The sequence below is a fragment of the Phalacrocorax aristotelis genome, chromosome 4 (assembly GCF_949628215.1).
Source record: "Phalacrocorax aristotelis chromosome 4, bGulAri2.1, whole genome shotgun sequence".
Classification (NCBI taxonomy): domain Eukaryota; kingdom Metazoa; phylum Chordata; class Aves; order Suliformes; family Phalacrocoracidae; genus Phalacrocorax; species Phalacrocorax aristotelis.
Window position 1 is genome coordinate 81,968,370 of NC_134279.1, and position 23,085 is coordinate 81,991,454.

The 23,085-nt window shown below is 44.3% G+C and overlaps 1 protein-coding gene across 2 annotated transcripts in view; it reads left to right on the forward strand.

The window, feature by feature from the left end:
• Positions 1-23,085, forward strand: part of ATRN (attractin) — a 161,267-nt gene that overhangs the window by 12,677 nt on the left and 125,505 nt on the right. For both annotated transcript variants that reach the window (XM_075092237.1, XM_075092238.1), the window contains exon 2: positions 22,040-22,123. In XM_075092237.1, the coding sequence (XP_074948338.1) occupies positions 22,040-22,123 (84 nt within the window). The remainder of the gene's footprint in view (positions 1-22,039; positions 22,124-23,085) is intronic.

Below are 23,085 nucleotides of genomic sequence, written 5' to 3' on the forward strand. Positions count from 1 at the left end.
CATTTTGAGGCCAGAAGGTATTGTGGAGACTTAAGTTCTTCTAATTCACGCCTGTGATAGGAGCGGTACAAGTGCTGTGCCTAATGAACAGACTGTGCGGCCGGAGCCCTTCGGGAGCCTGGGCTGTTGATGGGCTAAAGATTTACAGCAGGTCAGGACTGTAACTTGGCACAACTTGTTATTGTCTTTAATCTCCAATTAAATAAAAAACCCCTGATAGCTATAATTTTAACGGGGTTAAGTGTGTGTGTGTATATATATCTATATATCTATATCTCTCTACACACACACACATATATATATCTGTGCAGTGACTGTCTGGCATTTTGACAGAGGTTCTCCTTTCTGCTAATGACTCGGATTGGAAATCACTCTGTAGCAAAGAATCTTTTTATGAGCTTTTTCCCTTGGTTGTACATGTTCATTATTAGCTCTTGAATATACGGAAAGGTCTTTCAAAACAAACTCTGGAAAACCTTGGCCCTAATTAGTCTTGTCTTGCTGTAACTTTAGTGTGGAGTGAAAATAGTAGGAGTGGTAAGCTTCTAAATTTTCTTGCTGGGATGTTCTTTTGGCAGTTACCTCTGCGCCTCTTAGGTGTGAACCGCGTGTAGTGTAGGTAAAGCTGTACAGTTACCTAGGTGTGGAATTGAAGTAATGAATGTGCAGGTCACTTGATGTTCCTTAATATATAATGCTTATTTAAGTGACGGATCTGAGGAGAAGAGAGGACCGGGTCAGCGATGTGAAATAGTCGTCCAAAGTAGTTTTGAGATATAGATATATATGTATATATAATGTGAAGTGTATTACGTATCATGTCATCCTAATCTTGTTAGCAAAGCTCTTACTGATTGTACAATAAAATATCACAGCCAGCAGATGTATCTTTAAGGTATTGTTTAGGACATTTGCTTACATGTAGAGTAAACTAAACCCAACCTTTTCACGTGTTGTATTTTGAAATTAAACCCTGCTCAGGAGCTAAAAATATAAGTAAGAAGTTAGGAGTTGCCTTTCGAGGAATGCTGTCCATAGACTGCATGGGAGGCGACCACGCTAACGTAGGCGCCGAGTCCTTCGGGTGACTAAGGACAGATGATGCCAATACGCCACCTTCAGCCTTACTCCGGGCCATCTTCAGAAGTATCTCTGCAGGAGCTTAGTGTGTGCGGGTGAAGCCAAAGAGAGTACAGCGTGCTTCTCCGCTGTCTTTGCTTCCCGGGGGTGTTGATGGCAAACTCATGGCAGCAAATTGCAACGGGATTGAAAACGGGGAAGAGAAATCTCTGCCCATCCGTTTGGGGTTTTTCAAATTTTTTTTCTTACACAGTTGTGCTTTGGACCTTGACTTCTTCCCCATGTTTTCCATGAAGTTTCAGTTCAGAAGGGTGTAGCACGCTTCCCTCTCCAGGTGAATTAATGCAGGATAGAATTACAGGATTGATTTAAGAACCGATTAACTGCTTTGATGTCTAACTGATTCAGTACAAGTACGTACTTCGCTGCTCTTGTTGGCTGAGGCTGGGGCGTTGTCAGACTTCTGATGCAAATCAGAGTCCTAGCTGTCAATCTAAAACTGGTCTCAGAGAGCTGTTTTCCACACCAGCGTGTTGGAGAATGCGGAGTCCTTTCTGAAGTTGACTGTTAAACTGCCGAGCTCATCCTGAGCGCTCGAAATGAGAACGTGGCACATATGGATACAGATCGTATTACTTATTTGTGCTGAGGGAGGACGTAGGAGTCCTAGTCATAACATTTGGATTGTGTTCCCCCTAAAATAGTCCATGTTGTACGTTGTCTTGATTATTTGTACCGATGGGATTCACGTTCACTGGTTCAGATATAAATTTTCTGCCTTTTTCACTGCTACTGTTTTTATCTTGATGCTTTGGTTCTGTTTTCAGAAGTTGTGCTACATCCTCTCTATCCTTAATTCACTTTTAAAATCTTTTCTCCATGTAATTATAATCAAATTTTGCCCTTGGGCAGGTGTACTCATAATCTTTTTAAGAGCAGTTTTAAAAATAGTGAGGGCGAAGAGCTGATTATAGAAAGTAACGTTAGTTGAGTCTTTGGACTGTGGAATAGTGATGTGTGGTGTCTATTTAAAAAAAAAAAAGTTGTGGGGAAGATGATCTGTGCATCCACAGACCCATCAATCTGACCTTGAGAGCAAACGGGGCTTCAGGGCGCGTTAAAGGAAAGAATGATTGGAGACAGGCAGAAATTGCCAGCTAGGTTTGCCATTTGTAAGCGAAGCTATTTTAAACAAAATACATCTTTGGCAAGAGCGCTAATGATATACCTGTGTGTGGGGGGATGTGTTTTAAGCATCGTTTAGGATGAAAGCATCTGTAACAGATAAATGTCATGTGGTCTTTGGAAGCCCGTTTGATTCAATGTCACCTGGAGTATTATTGAAATCGAGAAGCTGGGCTACGCTACGTGATGTAGGAAGAACTTTTCACCTCTGGTGCGGTAGCCAGGAAAACTGGAGGAAGCTGACAATCAGGTTAATCTTCTGTCATTTCTAGTGACATAAAATTAATCAGGCGCCTTCTCAAATGACCGGTATCGAAGGGTAGCGGTTGATGAGGTGTTAAACAGGTGGAGTTTAAAAGGGGAGTATACGTTTGATCAGAAGTTGGAGCTGGAACCTGATGTCATATTTTTGTTCATGACCTGGGTAGAGTGCACAGATGTGCACTTATGATGTAACTTATGACGTCACTGGGTACGGAGATCACGCTGTCATCCTGGGAAAGCAGGGTGAATGAAGTGACAGAATGGGGATGAAACTGCGTTGTGCCATGCGGTGTTACGCTCGCGCCGATTTACAGACAAAAGCCTGTTAAGATGAAGTTACAGCAAAAAGACCCAGAAACAGTAACCGGTCATTGAATGGTGGTTATTTGTCAGCATGATGTGTTTCAAAAGTCAGTGAGGAGAGGGAGGGAAAATGATATTTAGGTTCAAAGCGCTGGTAAGAACATCTCCTGGGTAATATCATCACCCTTTGATCAGCTGTTTTGTTTTTAATCACCTGTTAGCAAAGAAGATTCTTCTGCTCTTATTTTTAGGGGGTCTGATTGTCATTTATGCTCAGGTTCTTTACATCCGTTGATTAGCAAATGCTCTTGCCCGCAGCTATTTCTCGCCAACGTCAGAAACGGGTCGTATTCGTTCAACGAGCCTTCGTGGGTGCTGAACATAAACTATTATTTCAGTTACTGAAGGCACACTTTGCTAAGCACGTAACTCGTCTTGTGATTCGGAAAAATGGAACAAATAATGTCGGTTCCAAATGAAAAAAATCCCAACTTTTAATCCGGAGAGTTTGATGAGTCACTTTGGCACCAGTCATTCGATGATGCTGTGCGTGGCTCGCTCTACAACCCAGTGGTGCTGCCATCTACTTGGATGCATTACGAACTGGAAGTCAGTAATTGCAGAGCCTTTTGTCATGCAGTCTTCCCTTTTAACCCTATTAAATTGTATTAGAAGTCGTTTCTTTTTCACACGTTGCTCTCCAGCTCACAGCTTGGACTGGGAGCAGATACAGATATTTTGTTTCCTCGTCATCACTATGTCACTATTTCCCCCAAATGGAAAAAAAATATTCTTGTATTAAATTTTAACTATGTGGAAAGTTATATAAAGCCTGTAACACTCTTGATCTAGAACAACAGCCTCGAATGGAAACAATTAAAGCAAAATAATGTGTTTGTTATGGCTCAGCATTGTTCGGCGCGGTGAACTTGTGACCGCAGAGCAGGCTGGGTGTTCTCACCCTGAGCTTTCTACCCGGAGGTGAAGTTAACCCCAAAACCACTGTCGGAGGAAGCCTGATGTTTCGGAGACCTCACAAGAGGTCTCAGGTGCTCCTCGGTATTAAAAATTAATTTCCGGAAGTCCAATTTTTTTCACTGCTGGCAGTGATATAATGTTTGGGTTGTTTGTTTTTTTTATTTTTTTTCCTTTCATTTTGAAGTGCAAGGTTTTATGTTTCCAGCTTTCTGCTGGAACTTGTGTTCTCCCGGCTTTGTTGTGGATCGGTGGAACCTGTGCAACAGCGCTTATATATGTTAGAGTTTTTATGTAAAATTTCAGTACGGCTTATGTGCAAATTCCTCTTTTTTCCTTCCCTAGATTCACTTATATAAATGATTTTCCATCTGTTGCACCCTTCCTCTCTGAGCCGCAAAGCGATTATTTGTAATACAACTCTGAGATGATGCTGTTGGTGACCTCGCAGCAGTTTCGCACTAACACGTAACTTTTACGTAACGCTTCACTACACTGAGACTTCCCTAAAGTACTTCTCTTGCCAGCGCACCCCTGTTCGGTGAATGTGACTAGGTTAGGCAGGGTTCTAAAGGCTCTTCAGCAAATTAGCGACCGGATGAGGTTTTAGAGTATCAAGGCTCGCTTGGCCGAGCAATATACGCTTGTTGACAAGCCACAGCACAGCTCATGTAGAAATAATTCTGTCTCCAGAGAAAAGAGGACGAAGAGCCATGGGAAAACGGCAGCTTTTCAGTTCAATATGGAGCGGTGAGGATCAGAGGCGAAAGACAGATCTGAACCAAACACGGAATAAATGAATCAGCTGTGACTTTTACTACCTGCTCTCGGTGCGTGAATTACTTATTGATTATTATGCCAACCAACATTAACAGTCTGAAATCCTCCTCCTCGTTGAGGTAGCAAACCTGCCATGCAGATAGTAACTAAATTCCTTTGGGTTCGGACGCAACGGCAACGATGAACTCACAAATTTAGTATGAGCTCTGTAAAAACGCCCTGTTTGCTTTCTGATGTTAAAAGGGACTGTTGCGAAAGGTCCCGCCCTCCATTGGATGGGCTAGTTTAATCATTGTCTTTGGCCAGAGCCCTGTTGGCATTCAACGATGTTGTGTTTCATGAACAGCAAACATACTCTTGGATTCGGCGTTAAAACTGTTGACCACACATAGCAGAAAATGGTGGCTCAAGTTAAGCTCTGAAATTAACGGCCCGGCTCTTAAAAAGGCTGAGCATTGAATATTTATCCTTTTTTTCGCTTTTTCTGTCTTTAAAATACCTGCCCTTTCACACAGTTGTTGCGGGGAGAAGATAATTATGTAGTTTATTACGTAGTTGATGGTAAGGGTTCAAATGCTTCTGATCCTTCCTGCTTTTGTGGTGTTACTGCCTTCGTTTGAAGGTTTGTGCTGCTGTACGTAGGGCAGCTGCTGCTTTCTCACCTGTAATGTTTAACTACTGGTGAGGAGTTAACGTGCTTTAACTTTGCAGCTAAAATTTAAATCAACTTCTTTCCTGGGGAGTGCCGTTTCATGGGTCGAGAGTTGTTGGATGCTTCAAGCTCCCGCTTGTTAAACTTAGGGGGTGCGTTTCTCACCTCCGCAAGTAGAGGGTTACACAGCTTGAGAATCTAACTGAATACTTCCACTTTTTCTAAGACAGGGTTTATAATTAGTGGAACAATTTGACTGTGAGCCAGTTTGACCAGCCTGGATTAAGCTAAATAAAACCCAAATGCTTTGAGCAAGTTTTGTCTCCCTTTTCCCAAATCGGGCTTTAATAAATAAATTAAGTAACGCGATGCAAAAAGCTCAAAATAGTACGGCAGAGCTCTTGGCAGGCAAGAAAGCATGCGTTTCTGCAGGCAGGATGAAGGGAAAAACCAAGTTGGGTCTCCATCCTCGTCTTGCTTGGCCTTGCGGCAGTCTGCTGCGCCAGCTCTCCTTCATCTCAGAGCTCATCCCGGCCGGTGATGCTCCTGAGAGCCGGGCACTGCCTTCCTCTCTGCTTTCCTGTGAATCGCGTTTGCTTTTTGAGCTTGCAGCTCTCCGTATTCAAGTATAAAAGAGCTGTGGCACGACCAGTGCTATAGGAACCCCACCCAGTGGTCCTGGTACTCGGGCTGCTCAGAGAGGCTCTGAAATGGGACGCGTGAGTTTTAAGATTTCTACAGAAACATTGTGCAACCGTCGTTTTTATGTGTTTTTTTTGTCTTTGAAAGGGCTGCATGCGAATCTCTTGAAGCTCGTAGTTAAAAAGAGCTCTCTAGAGGCCACTATGAACCTTCTCCGCAGTATCAGCAGTGATTGCCAAGTACCACGTCTATAAAATACCTCCCGCTGCCTTTAAGCCTAGAAAGACACCAGCCACGCGAGTTTTTATTGATACCTTTGCATAGATAATTTTAGCACAAGAACAAAATGGTTCCTGAAAACTGTTACGTCCAGTGACTGATATCTATGTACTTTTTAATGTGTCAAAGAGCAATTTATTACCGTGATTGCTTCACCTCTTATTCCTTGTTCTATAAATTATCTCTGACAGATTAATTTAAAGCCCAGCAAATGAGAGGAAGTGACTGACCTTATGACGCATTGATACGTCTGTGGTTAGGGCTGGAACACATTCAGCTTGAAATTTCTTCCTTTTAATAACCTGAAGTTTGGTATTTATTGTGTTAAACAGCAGAAATGAGTACTAAGACTAAGCCCTCGGTCCTACGCCCGTGAGATTCATAAGCCCAACAGCGGGGCGGGGAGCTGCTTAGGGCCAGGAATAAAAGGACAGTCGAGAAAAGAGCCTTGTAGATGCACAAGTCGCATCAACACCTTGAAATCCTTCTCCCGAATGCAGAGTGCGGCCGGGTGGACAATGCAGCGTTGTTCGAGTGTGCTGGAGGGAAGCACTTGACGTCAAGTGGGTTATTGCGTTCTGCTCTGGAGGACTCTGCCTAAGTGGTTCTCCTAATCCTTCCTGATAGGGTACACAGAAGCATCACGTCTTAGTTTCAGCAATTTTAAGGCAGGAATGTGCTTTTTCATGCAGGGTTTAAGGGTGCTTGCCGTAGGTGATTAAAAAGACATCTCGGTTATGAATAAAGGAAACTAAATGAAACTACAAGAAGGTAACTGGGAAACTGGAACCAGGCAAAACCTTTTCCATTCCTGTTTTTCTTAATAAACAAATGTGAACAGAGCAACATTCGTGTGAGATTCCTTATTAGTGCAAACGTGCTTTTCCTATGGATGTTATCGGAGTGAGGAAAGAAACTGTGGTGACTAAATCCTAAATACGGAGGTGGGTATTTTTTTTATAGCCCATTAGTTGAGAGGTGGCCTGTAAATCCTGCTGGGCTTGGTAGTGAAGTGAGGGCTTAATTCGAAACTTTGCATAAGTGGTGTTGAGCCACCGTCTTTGTTTTTGTTGTTACGAATCTGTTGGGAGCAGATGGAATTTCTTTTTTTTTTTTTTTTTCCTGCTACTGTCCAAGAATAACTAATTTCTAAGTCATTTCAGAGGCGATGGGAAAGGTGCATATGGCAGCCTTGGAGAGGGAAGCAATGATTTTTGCAGCTACGCCTTCCCTCGGGGAGTTTGGCTCTTTGCTGGATGGCTGTCAGCTCTGCAGACCTGCTCCTCCGGAGCGCCCGCCCCGACTCCGGCACTCAGAGGACTCCCGTAACCGTGTTATTTTCTGTGTTGACCCCAGTGTTCATTAAATAGTTTGTCTGTTGGATTTGTTGTTTTGTAGTTTTGGGGGTTTGTTTTGGATTTTTTTCTTTTAAGGGAGAGTTTTTGCTCTGTAGTGATTACTGAGCGAGCTGTATGTTAGATGCTGCTGTACTACAAGAAAAGAGAGAAGAAAAACCCTCCGTGTATGCATGTATGCAACTGAGAAATCAGTAGGCTGGCGGTCGTGACCTTCCCTGCACCGCCGAGCTATTTCATAGCCAAATACTCAAGAGCTACTTATCGTATAAAGAAATGCTAACAGATCCAGGATTATAAAGATATCGTAGCGAGTCTGTTGCTAAGGCTGCGTTGACACAAACCATAAATTCTGCATTATGTGCCAATGAGTGCATTGTTTCCAAATTTATTCAAAACATTTATTCAAAAAATAAAATGGTTTCTCATCGTCTTTGCTTGGTTAAAATGCACTTGAAAAGTCTATTGTTTGGAAGGTTTTTTCTTCTTTTTAAAGTGAGTTTTGCTGTTTCTTCCATCCTGGTAAGGAATCATGGTGTGGTGTTTAAATAGCCAAGAATCTCTCTTGGTGGGTTAGGAAATATCTGATACGCATCGTAAAATTAATTGTGCAGATGCATTTAATAAAGCGTAGCAGTATATAGTGGCTAAAAATACCCCTTTTCCTAAGGGACTTTTACTTGCTGGTCCCAGCGGGGCTGACAGACAGGCTCTGGTATTTGAAAATTACTTCAACTCTTCACCTCCTTGAGTCCAGAGCTGTTGAACTACTGGATGTCTTTCACATTTGGTTTATTTTCTCAGGCTCTTAAAATAAACAGCGGTGGCTTGAGTGGCGTGGGTTTACTTCATTCTTGCAAGAAGCTGGTGGAAAAGCTCAGGCTAGCTAGTGGAGTAAGCTGAGTGTGGTAAAACCCATCTGTGCCAGCAGCAGAAAGCTTTCATTTACAGAATTCAGATGATTTAACCAAACCTACGTAAAGCCTGGCCTTTTCTCCATTCACTAAGCCAAGATACTGGCTCTGTATTTGGGTGTAAGCTGGAGCAGGTGTCTTCCCGTCTCCTAGGTGTGAATGGCATCATATCAAAAACTGTCTTTCCGTACGGCGGCAACCAAATGAGGGATTCACAGAGCGTTTGTAGAGTTGATCGAATTTGTTGACTCTTGCAGAGGAATTTCACCAGCTGTTTAACTTCCCCGATGAAAGTCTGCACGCCGGCGGGTTTGCACAGGGGGATTTTTGTGCTCGCCGAGTGTGTGGCTGTATCGCGCTGACTCTGGCACCGGGTCGAACGTACAGGTTGGTGTTAATATGAAGATGTGCTAGAGTTGCGTTTTGATAGCAAACCAGTTCTCGAGGAGCCTTAGAGTTCAATATACCTTTTTCTCTCTCCCCCCTCCCCTTGTTTACCATCCTGATGCCAGATTTTGCAGGGTGGTATGTAACCTATTTCGGCAGCAGCGTGACTGTGTTTGGGGGCGTATGGTGTCGATGAGCCCGGCGTGCTGCTGCGGCAGAAGGGGAGTGAGAACGCGTAGCTGTACGAGCGCTCGGTATTTGCGTTTTTAGTATGTAAATGTAGTCCTGCCTAAATTCGAGTCATATGAATTTCTCTTTCTTTTTGAGTTTTGTTCATTTTAACAGAGGGGAACCTCTCAAGGAAGCTTAACTGTGTACATCTGCCTTGATTAAATACTTGAAGTATTCAATATTTAGCTCCTTTTTTTTCCTACTTGGTGTGAAATTGCTTTCATTAAAAATGAGTCATTTGGGGAAAATGCCACTCGTGCTTTTCTGCAAAGGGTTACAAACCGTTCTTTTTCGTGCTGTGATTAAGAATTTAGCACAATGGTCTGTGGGATAGAGGAACAGCTGGCTTAAACTGGAAAACGTAAGGGGAGAAGGGCTGATATACTGAGTGTTTATGGAAGGTGATTAGAATTTTGTACCAACACGTACGTGGACACGAGAAGTCCCTGTACAACGAGAAATGAGAAAAGAGAGCTTTTTGTTCCCATCTTTCTTCCTCCTGGATATTGGCCATCTGAAGTTCAATGTTGCTTCGTTATGTTGTGAAGGTAGGCGCTCATTTCCAGTTGCTTCTGCAGGTGTTGACAGCTGTTCAGTGGGAGGGGAACAGAGCTGGAAACAGCACTCGGCTCTGCGGTCAAGGATGAGTGGTGAGCTGGGCTCGCCTCCGTGAGCCGGCGGTCATAGGCCCCGGTTGAATGACCGCTCATGATCTTTCAAGTGCGTGTGCTGGAGAGGCTGTTCGGAAAGAGCTCATGCAGCTGCAGAGCATACGTCTGGGAGCAGGATTCACTGCAGTGAGGTACAAAATGGAATATCTTAATCAGATTTTAGAAGATTGTATTGATCAAAAAGGATGGTTTATTTTTATTATTGGTGCTCTGTGGACTTCTCCATCGCCCCTCTATTAATGCCTTCTCTGTCCCCTCCTTAAAACCAAAGAATATTTACATGCCTTTCATTCTTTAAGGTAATATACATGAGAAGAACATTTTTGGGGTGGACAGTATATCCTCATATGAGCTGAACATACACGCTTTATTTCTAGGGGACCACACTTGTTGTGTTCTCTCAAGTTTAAATTTAACGTTCAATGCTTGCGAGGGCTCCTATGGATGCTGCGTTATTCCTGCTAGTGGCATCCTTGACAAAAGTGTCCTTATTAGCACGTTTATCAAGGTATAATCAGATTACTCTCTTACCTGAAAAACTGTTTCATCAATAAAACCAATATTTTCTTCCACGTTTGTTTTTCGGATGCGTAGCTGTCAAACGCTACGTCGGTGTGTCACTGGAGTCAAGAAGCAGAATAAAAACCTGTGCCACTTGTGGCATTTTACTGGGTGGAGGAGCTCTTGTGAATATGCAGTAAAAACTGTCGCAGCAACAAATCGATGTAGACAAACCCAGGCTGCCCCAAACGCACGTTCCAGCCCGGATTCCTCTTTGACTATTGATTCCCTGCTCTTCGCATGACCTCTTCTGCGTCGTGTCAGCCCAGAAGCCTTTGTATTGTTAGAGCTTGTCATTCTGTAGGTTCCCAGAACCCTCTCTGGGTCTCAGGACGTACTTAATGATCTACACCTGAGGATGTACGTCAAAATCTTTTTTCCAGGTCGGGACTAAATGGAAGTTAACCTTCACGCGAAGCCGTTTTCTAACCTCTCTTATTTTTTTAGGGAACAGTTTTCCCAGCAGGTAACACTGGTACATATCGCTTAGAAATTTTTGAATGTCAGGCAGGAAAGAAAAGGAATTATTTCTATCCCTGTTAGGAAAATGGGTCAGGCTGTGATATTTATTTATAGGATGTCTCAATATTTTCATTTTCCTTTTTTTTTTTTTGCTGCAAAACTGACTGATCTTTGGCTTGAGCTCTTCTGTAAATGCTGCCACCAGGTACTGCGCTCTGCATTTGCCCTGGGACTCAGCGGTGGTGGAGGGGGCCGGGTTTGCAGCTAGAACAGACTTTAAACATGCTCCTTGAGGGTTCGAACGGAGTATTTTGGGGTGCATTGGTTAGGAAGAATTGGACGGCGGTTCTGTGCATAGCTTTGGAAAGAGGAAGGGATTGCTGCTGATGATTTTACTTCTGGTGCAATGACTTGGTTTTTTGCGTATGTCTTAGCAAAGTGCAGCAGAATGATGGTCCTCTGCTCCATGGGGATGGCCTTAAATGCCACTTATTTCCAGTTCCTGCTAGGTGGAAGGTTAAGTTGGCAGCTCAACCCCATTTCATTCGCAATACAACACCCGTCCCAGCAGTGAATGCTTTTGCCTGGCTTTAAATATAGGATTGGTAACTTGAAGGCTTATCAAAGTAAAGTGCTCTTCAACCAGAGGAGAATATTGACGTGTTTGTCAATCCTGAGCGTGTGCTTTAAAAATTTTAATTACGGTGCCTTATTTACAAGGTACACAGGTGTGGTGTACTGCAATTTAAATGCTTCTACATGTACTTAAGATACATTTTTCACTAATTGAATGTTTCTAATTTTGGGAAAGTGCTGAAAAATCATCCGACAAACCTTGTGTGCGATTTGCAACTGAGCGTGAATCACAATTAACTTTTGAAACAGAAGGGCGGGCAGAATGAGAATTGAAAAGATGTTGGGTGCTAGAAAAATGGATTCAGATGGGTAGAATCAGAAATGCGTCTTGGAATGGTCTAAAATAGCTCATTTGTAAATATATATTTTTTGGGGGGGTAGATGATTAAGCCTTTGAGCTAGCAAGATCTTGAAAAAATTTGCCTAGATGTGGGTAAAGTTGGTTTAAGGTTCTGCATAGACCAAGTGTGTATGTAGACTCTTTTCTCTTGAAGTTACGCCGCTCGTATTTTATCCTGATACGAGTTGGAAGTCTTGCACGTATGAATACAGATGATACAAGCAGAAATTACTAGACTAGAATGGTGTGTAGAATTTGTTATATTTTTTTAGTGCCTAACCAGGATTGAAGTAGTGCGACGCTTCATTTTTTCAAAAGCGGCTCTACGACCCTCCAGAATGTGGTAATGAATTTAAATAATAAAGGATTCTGCCCTCACTCCCTTTTAGAAAAAGTAAAAGTAAGTAAAAAAAGTAAACAAAAACTTAATGAATGGAGCTGAAGTTTGGGAAATGTGAACTGGAACCTGGACACCGATTAAGAAAAAATAAATGAGATGGATTTTTAAAATGTTTCTGAGTATATTCAGAGCCATTATTTTTTTCTTGGAAGATACACTTCATTTGAGCGTAGGTTATCGTGTATGCCTTCTATATTACTTGAAGCCAGGCTGGATCACCTAACGCAATGAACTTGTTTTGATCTCCAGTGGTAGACCTTGATGGGACCTGTCTGGCTCCGGAGGTCTTTCACCATTAGCCTTTCATGGTCCTCTTTGACAATCGCAGTAACGTCCTTTCTCCTTAGTTTTGTCTTGCCGGGCGTTGACTTTTGGGCGATGCTGAGGCCATTCATGTCGGGTGAGACTGTTTACAAGGGCTCTTGGCCAAAGGTTGTAAGGATTCATTGCGTGCAAGGGAAAGAGAGGAGTCGATATATTCCTTTTTGTGCTGCAAAATTAGATGTTTTATGGTGTGTGAGCTTTATATGCTTCTGCTCTGCGCTGTTGTCTCCTCCTGCCTGGTGCGAAGCTGCCAACTTCCTGCTATAAACTCCAGGAGCGTTTCACGACCACCAGGGAAGGAAGAGTCTCGAGTTCTTCTAGGCATTACAAACACTTGCAGCTAAATTATCTTTATTTCAAAGAACTAGGCCAAGATCCAGTAAATGGATTTGTGAACAGATGGGGAAAGCGTAGCGCAACTGTTAGATCAGCTTAATAGACAGCTGCTGTAGCGTGCGCCATCTGCGTGGCCCTTGTCTCGGGTACGGGCGTTGGATAAAGGTGGGCTGCGAGGGGATGCCATGAAGTGGCCTTTTTTCATGGTAACGTTTCTGCATGTAATAGAGGCACTGGGGAAAGTGTTTTGAAGGAAAAAAAAAGGCTGATAATCAAGACTGGAGTTGTGGTATGGAGGCAGAGATTGATTATGATACAGATAGTAGAGCAAAGCCACAGAAATCTGCACGTAGAAAATGCTGCTTGTGTGAAGAAGATGCTCCTGCGGTGTAATGATTATAATGTCTTTTATTCTTTGTTTTCCCCAGTAAATTTGAATGAGGGGAAGGATTTGCAGTAGTCAAGGTACACAATAATGTTTACATTTACACTGCAGCTTGGGTGTTTGGTTCGACAGAGATAAAGCTGAGGTTATGCAGTGAACAGGGGTGTTTTGTGGTCTCTGAGATGGGGCTGGCAATAAAGAAATAGGGGAACAGACAGGGATCTAAATTTTGGATATTTTCAGTTTGAATTTAATAGCTGGAGAAACTCAGAGACAAGAAGATCTGGTGGAGCTACAGCACGTTTCTGGTGCATCTGAATGCAGATGCTCTTACAAGGCCGTGTCTCTCACCAGTGGTTGTGAAACGCTGGTGTCTTTTGGGATCCAGCCCAGGTTGGTGGGTGGGTTTTATCCCCCCCTCCCCAGTGCTTCTGACATGAGGAAATGGGGTTGGAGGGAAATCAGCTTTTCCTTAATCATTTCTGTTGTCTGAGTGTTGAGGTTGGGTCATCTGGTGTCTTGTGAAGTGATTTCTCCCTTGATATAATTCACTTACCCTACAAACCCAAGAGTTATAATAGTAAGAGAGGAAGCAAGCTTCTTCCATAAAGAGGAGCTGGAGTGCCTTTTTAGATTTGATACACCAGAGGCTGTGCTGGCATCCAGCGAGAGCTGGGCAGGCTGGAGAGCTGGGCCCAGGGGAACCTCAGGGGATTCGACACGAGCCAGTGCAGGGTCCTGCCCCTGGGGAGGAACAGCCCCCCGCACCAGCACAGGCTGGGGGGGACCTGCTGGGGAGCGGCTCTGCTGAGAAGGCCCTGGGGGTGCTGGGGGGCAGCGAGGTGACCCTGAGCCAGCACCGGGCCCTTGGGGCCAAGGGGGCCAGCGGTGCCCTGGGGTGCATGGAAAGGAGTGTGGCCAGCAGGGTGAGGGAGGTTCTCCTCCCCCTCTGCTCTGCCCCAGTGAGGCCACACCTGGGGGGCTGCGTCCAGGTCTGGGCTTCCCAGGTCAAGAAGGACAGGGAACTGCTGGGGAGAGTCCAGGGGAGAGCTACGGAGATGCCCAGGGGCTGGAGCATCTCCCTTGTGAGGAAAGGCTGAGAGACCTGGGTCTGTTCAGCCTGGAGAAGAGGAGGCTGAGGGGGGATCTCATCAATGCCTATAAATATCTGAAGGGTGGGTGTCAGGAGGATGGGGCCGGGCTCTTTCCAGTGGTGCCCAACGCCAGGCCAAGGGGCCACGGGCACAAGCTGGAACACGGGAAGTTCCACCTGAACATGAGGACAAACCCCTTCCCTGTGCGGGTGCCAGAGCAGGGGCACAGGCTGCCCAGAGAGGCTGTGGGGTCCCTTCCCTGGAGACATTCACCCCCCGCCTGGACGCGGCCCTGTGCCCCTGCTCTGGGGGTGCCTGCTCCAGCAGGGGGTGGGACGGGGTGAGCTCCAGAGGGCCCTGCCAACCCCCCCAGTCTGGGATTCTGTGATTCTGTGAACATCGCCCTTCCTCACCCACGGGGCTTCCCCAGCAGGAGAGTGGGTGGGCAAGCAAAACTTTAAAGGAATAACTAGACAACTGGCAGGTGCTCCAGGTGTGGCTCAGCTTACTTAAGCCATGGAGGGGACGTGTTTCAAGATCGGTGCTGCTGCTGATGCCCGAAGCAGCTGGCAGCTCCAGCGGTATAACGGCAGAGGCAGCAGCCAGCCCTGAGGGAGACGGCTTCAGTGGTGTTCATTTTCGGTGACAGCAGAAGAGCAGGAGCTGGGACGGGGTGTCAGGATTGGGAGCCCAACGGAGATACTGGTGGCCAACTGGAGAGGGGCAATGCTTGAAAGTGCTTGGATTCTAGCTTGTTGAGTAAATGATTTCTAAGACTGTAGCAGCGTTTGTGCCTTCTGAGCTCTCTCAGGCTGTCGACAGTCATGCAGTGTCTTCAGAGCACGGCAGCTTGTCAGATCATGGCGTATCTTTGAGGAGCAAAGAGGGATTTAGCAGGTTTGCGAGCATCAGTGCTGCAGGTTGTGACTCAGACAGGAGAGGCTGCAGCGATATGTTTTACCTGCTGCATTTTCTCTGAGCATCCTTTCTCAGACCATGACGGGCTTTTCAGGCTCTGCCCTTATCTCTGATCAGCAGCCAGGAAATAACTTTCCATAGTTTCACATATCTCACGCAGAAGGGCAAAGCTAATCTCTTCCTTTGAATAAACAGTGTTTCCCATATCAAATTAACTGTGTCAGTCATTCAGGTTTGGTTTTTTGTTTTTTCTCTGAAGCAAGACAGCTCTTTAGCATCAATTCAGCCATCCCAGGGAAAATGGGATGAAAACAGAAGATATTAAGCGTAGAGGGTGATTGTCACTCCCCTCTGACCTCTCCGCCATGGTGAGATTGGCAGAGTGACCTTGAAATACCTGATTCTCTCTGGGAGGAAAACCTCGATGAAGGCAACGCAGGGGATGGTTTTGTGAGTGTCGGAACAGTGGTGTGCTGCTGAGACTGGTTTACAATGTTCTTTGCTTTCAAAGCCATCACATTTTCTAGGGATTTCATGCCTGTGTGCCTCTGTTGCACAGTATGGCAGTAAGTGGTGTTATTTTTGGAATTTTGAGCTCTTGCTTTCCAAATTGAGTGTTCAGGTCAGCTGGGGGTTGTAGCAAGCTACTGGGAGGAACCTTCACCTCCCCTTTGTGCAGCTTGTGGCTTGGTGGGAATTGCTTGAGTGCTCTTCGCTGGAACTGTTACAGAGTGTCCCTGTTGAGGCTGGGATGTTTCTTCAGATCATGTGTCAACCCGCCACCATCCAGGGGAGGAGGACGTGGGCTGGGCTTCTTGAAGAGGTGGGTAGCACCATCCAGAAGCTCATACCCCAGAGTTTTGGAAATCCACAGGGTAGAGCTGTCTTGAAGCTGAGGCAGAAACTGGTGCGATAGCACCACGGAGGAGTAACTGAAAAAGCATCAGGATGAACAAGCAGTGCCTTTGCACCCTTAGTTATAGAGTTAAGGTGATCAGATAGGGCATTTCTGGGATTGAGTTTACTCATCTTGAGGACTCTTATCTTGCTTGCACTGGAGGCTTCCGATGTGGGAGGGAGTCCCTACATACACCCTGAGTAGCTCATAGGCCTTGGTTAGGTACCTCTTGCTGCGTAGGGTAAATCCTTATCAAACTTGATTTTGCTTTAATGTCATTACATTCGTCTGTGTGAGACCTGGCATGTAATTAATTGTATCTCCCCAGCTGTACCCGTGGTGTGGCACCTAGCTGGCAGAAGAGGGGATTTAGCTGTCCTATGTTAGAATTTAATGAGAGATGTGTAGATTTTGTTCCTCTGCCTCGCATCCCCTATCTGGCTGATACCATTCCATGTCTATAAATCAGGGCATCTGCTTGTAGGAAACCCTCCAAGGATATAGCCTTTAACCTCAGTGCATTTATTGAGAAAATGAACAAAGCTAAATTGTTAATCAATTTAGGCTAGAATGCCATTGTTCTGGTAATAGGCTGTAACAGCCCTTTCTTTATTGGTTTCAACTTCAAATTTACCTGAAACAATGGCTTTTAATTGTGAGGTGCTTGAGAAGGGGAGAGAGGAGGAAAAGTCATTGTTTGCTTCAGTCTCTACATTTAGCAGCTTCAAAATTATGATGAGCAACTGGGTTTGGTTTTTTTTTGTTGTTTTGGGGTTTTTTTTGTTTGTATGTTTTGTTTTTTTGTGGAAAGCCTGTGATAAAACTCTCCAGACAATATGAGTTACAAGGGTCACTGCAGTCTTTCTGAAAGCAATACAAACCCCTTTTGAGATCCACTGATGATCTCTTAGAGGTTAAGTTTTAATGTATTTTATAAACCAGACCAGCCTGCCTACCTTTTCTGGCAAGTGATGGAGAAAAGGCAATCTGCATTTTCTCCTCCTGATGAAAATAAATATTTCAGCACCTCGTTGCCAGCATGTGGCCTGCCTTTAATGAAGCGATGCTTTGGAAATAAGTGCTGCAAAATGATTTAACTTAGAAGCTACTCCTGAGTTTGTGACTTTTTGTACTCAGCTATTAGCAAGAGGATTGCTTCAGATTTATTAGATGGTAATTAGAGAGCAGCTTTGAGTCTTCGCTGAGTTGTGGAGTTCGTGTCTCTGTAGGAACTTTGTCAGTGGATACTGATTTGTATTTGAAAAATATACGCTGCTCATATTATTTATGTTATTATTAAAAACACATGGATTTATTTGGTATGCTCCAATACTCGCATTTGGCTTTTTACCTGGGAGGTGCCATTGCTTGCTGTCTGATTTTCCTGTGTTGGCATTGTGCTTTTCGGGGGCTCCCAGAACCAGGGGGGAGTAGCTAAATACACAGAATTCGTTTACGTACAGTATTTCTCTCTGAAGCAGGCTCTTTTTTGTGAGATCTCCATCCTTTTCATCGCTTCCCTTTTGTCTTTGTCTTACAAAAAGCTGAAATGGGCAGCACCCAAGGTTGGAGCCCTTTGAATGCGTGTGCTGTAGATTCAGCTCCCCGACTCCCCTTTTTTTCCCTTTGATTCTTAAATATTGCAGTCCACTTGAAAAATCAGTGAAAACTTTACACCAGCTGTACATAACACTGTGGCCACCTGGTAGTGTTTGAAACAAGCCTTAAGTAGTGTGTATATGCACATGAGCATACGTATATGTTTTCAAATCTCAGTTTTGGAAGCAGATCCTTGCGATTGTTTTTCCACCCTGGAGGTTTTAAGGTCAATATTGTAGCATATGCTTTGTGTGTGTTTTTCCATCCTTGTGTAGGTGTGTTTATGCATCACAGAGACTACTTGAGGGACCTTGCTTTTTTGTTTTCTTGGGGTGCAGTAGCAACTGCTCCTTGCAGAGCAGTAGATGTAACACCCAAGTAGTACAGAAATGCTTCTGGTAGAGTAGTGTCGTGTACTACTAAGTTAACAAAGACAAATGGGAATCGATTACTTTCCACACTTTATGGGATCTGATTTTTGCATCTGAGTGACAAAATTAAAAATATGCGCAAAGCATTTAGTAGGGTAAAAGACCTCAGAGCCTGGTGGCATCGGTAGTAGGTTACCTGGGGGTAGGAGCCTTCTAGTGTACGTCGTGAGAGTAGTTCTAGTGCATAGCCCAGTGTATGGCATGAAAATGTCCCCTGTTGCTGTAGAATCATAGAATCATCGCACAGTTTGGGTTGGAAGGGACCTTAAAGATCATCTAGCCCAACCCCCTGCCATGGGCAGAGACACCTTCCACTAGACCATGTTGCTCAAAGCCCCGTCCAGCCTGGCCTGGAACAATTCCAGGGACGGGGCATCCACAGCTTCTCTGGGCAGCCCGTTCCAGTGCCTCACCACCCTCAGAGTGAAGAATTTCATCCCTATATCTAATCTAAATCTACCCTCTTTCAGTTTAAAACCGTTACCCCTTGTCCTGTCAGTACCCTCCCTGATGAGCAGTCCCTGCCCATCTTCCCTGTAGGCCCCCTCTAAGTACTGGGAGGCTGCTAGAAGGTCTCCCTTGACCTCTCTAGGCTAAACCACCCCAGCTCTCTCAGCCTGTCCTCATAGGGGAATTACTTTGTTCCTAGAGTGCTTTTCCTTCTCCAGTTACTCATGTATTCCCTTCCTGAGCCTTTGCTCAAAGAAGCCAAGCCACTGTGTAGGATGTGTCCTCGTTATCAGTGCCCACCAGCACCCAACGAGACACCGTCGCGTGTAGTGCAGCCAGGACCGACTTGGAGAGGACAGGGGGTTTGTTTGCGTTCTTAAACTAGAGCTGGGAGATCAGTTTAGCTTTCTCTATGGAATGTAAAGATAAAATTTCAGCTTCAGTTTGCTTTTAGTGCTTGGTATTTATTTCTGTCTGTCTTGGAGCGTGTCTCGTAGATTTGCTAATGCCCTGCCCGTGCCAGGCAGTACGTGGGATAAGACCAGAGTTCTTATTTCTTCTGCTTTCAGAGACGTCAACTCTCATTTTTTTAATGTCCTGTATTTGTTCGTAATGGCAGCAGCTTCTAAAGCTCCTTAAGGAATCTGAGCGACTTACAGATAAGTATTTAACCAGTAGCATATCAAGGGAATTTGTCTTTGGTTACTTTTTTAAAACCAAATCCTGTGTTTTGATTTTACATTGCTGAAATACGATTAAATTATGTTGATGTTGAAATTCTCTTTTTTGTTTTCCCCCTGAGATACGACATGGCTGGGGCTACAGGACTAATGGGATTATTATTTTTCTTTTCCCCATCACTCTTGATAGCGTTTCGGTGGTAAATGGTTTAGTAATTGTTTCCAGAGAAAACTGTTCGGAGAGTTTCCTGAGTAGAGGCTCCCTGAGAGCTCGGCAGATTGCATAAGGTTGTTTTTAGCTTGCGAGGCTTGCTCAGGTTTCCAGAGTCTGTTCACTCTTGGTTGCATGCAAAGTGCTGTCAGCGTTGAAGTGTCAATACAGTTTGGTTCCTAGCTTTCCCGCAGATATTACTTTCAAAAAGATGCACTTTTAGACAAGAAGTCTGGATGTTATTGCCTGCAACTTGGAATTTGCATATTTTTGTTTGCAAGTTCCTGGTCAGTAGATAAGTAATTTGAATTTTCAAAGATGTTGAAGCCTTAAAACACACACACACACGTGTGTGTTTGTTTATCTATATCAACGTCTACTTCTACCTGTGTCTCCATAGAAGGTACAGATGCTGCCTGTGCTTCTGAAAATTGGAGTTGTTTCTTCACTTGCTTAAACACAGATCTCCTGCAGAACTTCAGTAACTGGCTTTTAAAAATCTTAAGCTAAATTTACGAGGTTGAAAAGTATTCTAATAAATTAATATAGAGGAAGAGGAAGGTAGTTTTCAAAATCTGTGGGTTTTGCCTTTTTAATTTGGGTCAGAGGTGAACCTTAGAAGTGCTCCATGGAAAAGGTTCTGGAAAACCATTTTGACTCAGTCAAAATATTTGAAAAAGATCAGATGTTAACACTAACAGATCACTGGGAAAAGACACAGTGAAAAGTTCCAAGGCACCAGTTTTGGGAAGTTCTGATGTCGTTTCCTTTGCTTTTCTGCCAAATCTGATTTTGCGGAGTATTTTTGTTTTACTGAAACTGTGTTTTAAGTAGGACATCTTAATTTTCCCAGAAGGCTGCGATGTGCTCCAGCCATGCGCCGACGACGGAGTTTATAACCTCCCTAGGTAGGAATCCTGTTTCGGGTGCTAATGCGTGCTCTGCCAGAACGTGGTGTTTGGGCATCTTCAGATACTGCCTCCATTGGATGTCATCCTTCCCTGTAATTTATTTTCAGCGGTTTCTGCTATAATGTCAGCTATTTGTTCAAACCAATCTGGAATAGTTTGAATAGTGCATGTGAGGTGGGAGCGTGTAGCTGAGCAGTCTAGCTCTGGGTTTTGTCTTCTGCCCATGCGTGCTCCTACCAGGCTCAATGCTAAGGCAGAAGATGCAGAATCTCAGTTGCCCGTTTTTTGGGAGCCCAAGTGATGCATCAGATCCGCTGCCCTAAACCCCTGCTAGATCGGTCTCCTTCAGCCTTGATGAAGTGGGATTGTCTTCTCTTGTTGTCCACGGTCTTTGAAGAAAACATACCCTGTTAAAATCTATGCAAAGGAGAAGTTAAGCTGCAGCCAGAAGATTGTTACCTTCTTTTTGTCTTAGAGTGTGGATGCGTTTGGTTGACGCATTTTGAGCAGGAGTAATGGGAACGTGACAGCAGGTTTTGCACAGCGTTGCTCGCTCTTTCCAGTACTTGGAGTCATGCTCATTACAAGTTATGAGCATAAATATCATTTTCCTTCATGCCACAACAAAGGGTTAAGCGTAGTTCTAAAATCTATTGCGAGCTTTTCATCAGCCCTTCTGAGCTCCAGACCGGGTTTGCTGCTGCTGGTTTGGACATCCCTGCAAGCAGTGTCTAGACAAATCCCATCATCTAGAATTTGCCCTGTACAGAGTTTTGCAGATGTTGACAAAAATGCGTCCTTTGGTGCCTTTGTTCCCTTCCCTCTTTCAGTGGCATCTTGAATTTTTAATGGTTTTAAGTGCTGGAGTTCATGGATGTCCTGGGATGAATGTTTCCAACTGTACTTCCTGCTTTTACATCCTTTGCCAGAGTCTTTTGCTACTGTCAAGTTGTCACCCCCTATTTGTAGGTGCAGAGGGGAAGGGCTGTTGGTAGGGTAGTCCTGGCACCGTCCCGGCAGTGGGGACCGCTCAGCTCTTTGATCACTCATCATGGGATGACGGGGTGGGAATGTGCTACCGAAGGTGGTGAAGAAGCAGAACTGCCATGCTCTGACATCGTCCTGAGTTACGCAGCCCTTGGTGCATGAGGAAATAAGGTCTTATTTTACACTAGAGGGTTATGGGGATCAGCCCTCCGTTCAGGAGGTCGCCCAGGACTTTGTGAAGAGGCAGATCCAGACTGGGTGAGAGGTCGCACCATGGACTTCATCTGAACTTCTTGCAAGAATCGTGTAGTTTGCGTAAATAAGTAGTTTCGGAATAACTTCCACTTTTGCGTTAGGGAAGTCCTTTTGCTGGCTGCATGGTATTAGCCTGTGTATTAGTCTTTGTTTGTGGGGGAAGGTCTCCCCCGCCCTCAGGGTGCTGATTTGGAACGATGCTATCAATCTGATAGAGAAAGCATCACTTAACTGTCGTTCTCTCAAGACGATCATCCGAAAGCATGTACAGAGAGTTTTAACGGGAATCCCAACTCCCCGATTGTTTTGTTGTATTGTTGGTTTGTTTGTCGTGGCTCTTAAGTAAATATAAATCTCGTCGTGGGTCTTCTACATTTAGGAAGTCCTTTATGAATTTTTAATACCATTGGAGACTAAAACTTGTCTTTGTTTTTTATTTACAGGCTCACCGGCCCTTCAGGGTATGTCACAGATGGGCCTGGAAATTACAAATACAAAACAAAATGCACCTGGCTCATTGAAGGAAGGTGAGTGTAGTAAACATCCTGGGTTCTAGTGTGGCTTCTTGTCACATTTAGGTGATGTTTATCTGCATTGGGTGTTTTTAGATCTCCTGATTCTTTTTTTTGCCGTCCTTATAGCTAGATAGGGCAGCACTTAGGTGTTCTTGGTAAATAAGGGAGTTTTGTGCAATTGAGCCCTCCAAACTGACTCCTGAGTTTGAGGTTTGTTGTGTAAAATAACCCTTTGTATTGAAACCGCATGTGGGAAATGAGAATAAATGCGTCTGTGTAAATAAATAAAGAACTAAAGGTTATTTAACTTTCACCGTAGCAGGCCATTCAGATGCTTGGGATTCACTGTGTATGGGACTTTTTGGCAGCATGAAAAAACCAGAGCAAACCCTGTTAAAGCTCTTGTTCATTAAGAATCAGTTTCTGTAATGATGCACTTCAGATGCTTATTTACTCACTAAGCCACGAGGACATCAGAGAGACTTGACCTTTTTTGCAAAGGTCTTCTCAACTCCATGAAGTCCCTTAGACCTCTTCCCCTCATTTCTCTACCCTTCCTGTGTTTGATCTTTATACTGCTTATAGTGATTTCTTGTAGAGGTTTTAGGAGCAGCCTATTTAGTTCATATCCTTTGACCGTCATCTGATGGTACAGATGGTTCAGGGCATCTGACTTGGTGAAATATGATTTTCATAGTACCAGGCTGACACCAGGACTGCAAAATCGATTTGCATAGTCTTTGCATGGTCAGCTATGATGCTGTGTGTTAAGTCACATTCCAGACTGTTCCCTGGATCTGTAAGTAGAGAGGTTTGTGAATTGGAACAAATCATGTGGAAGCATGAGCTTGCATTGAAGGCCTGTAAGCTGAGCCCTCTTGGCATCTTGAGAACTTACTAAAAGCCCAGAGTACGATTTTCCTTAGTCTTCTCCCTATGTTTAGGAGGTCTGATGAGCGGGGCGGGGGGAGTTG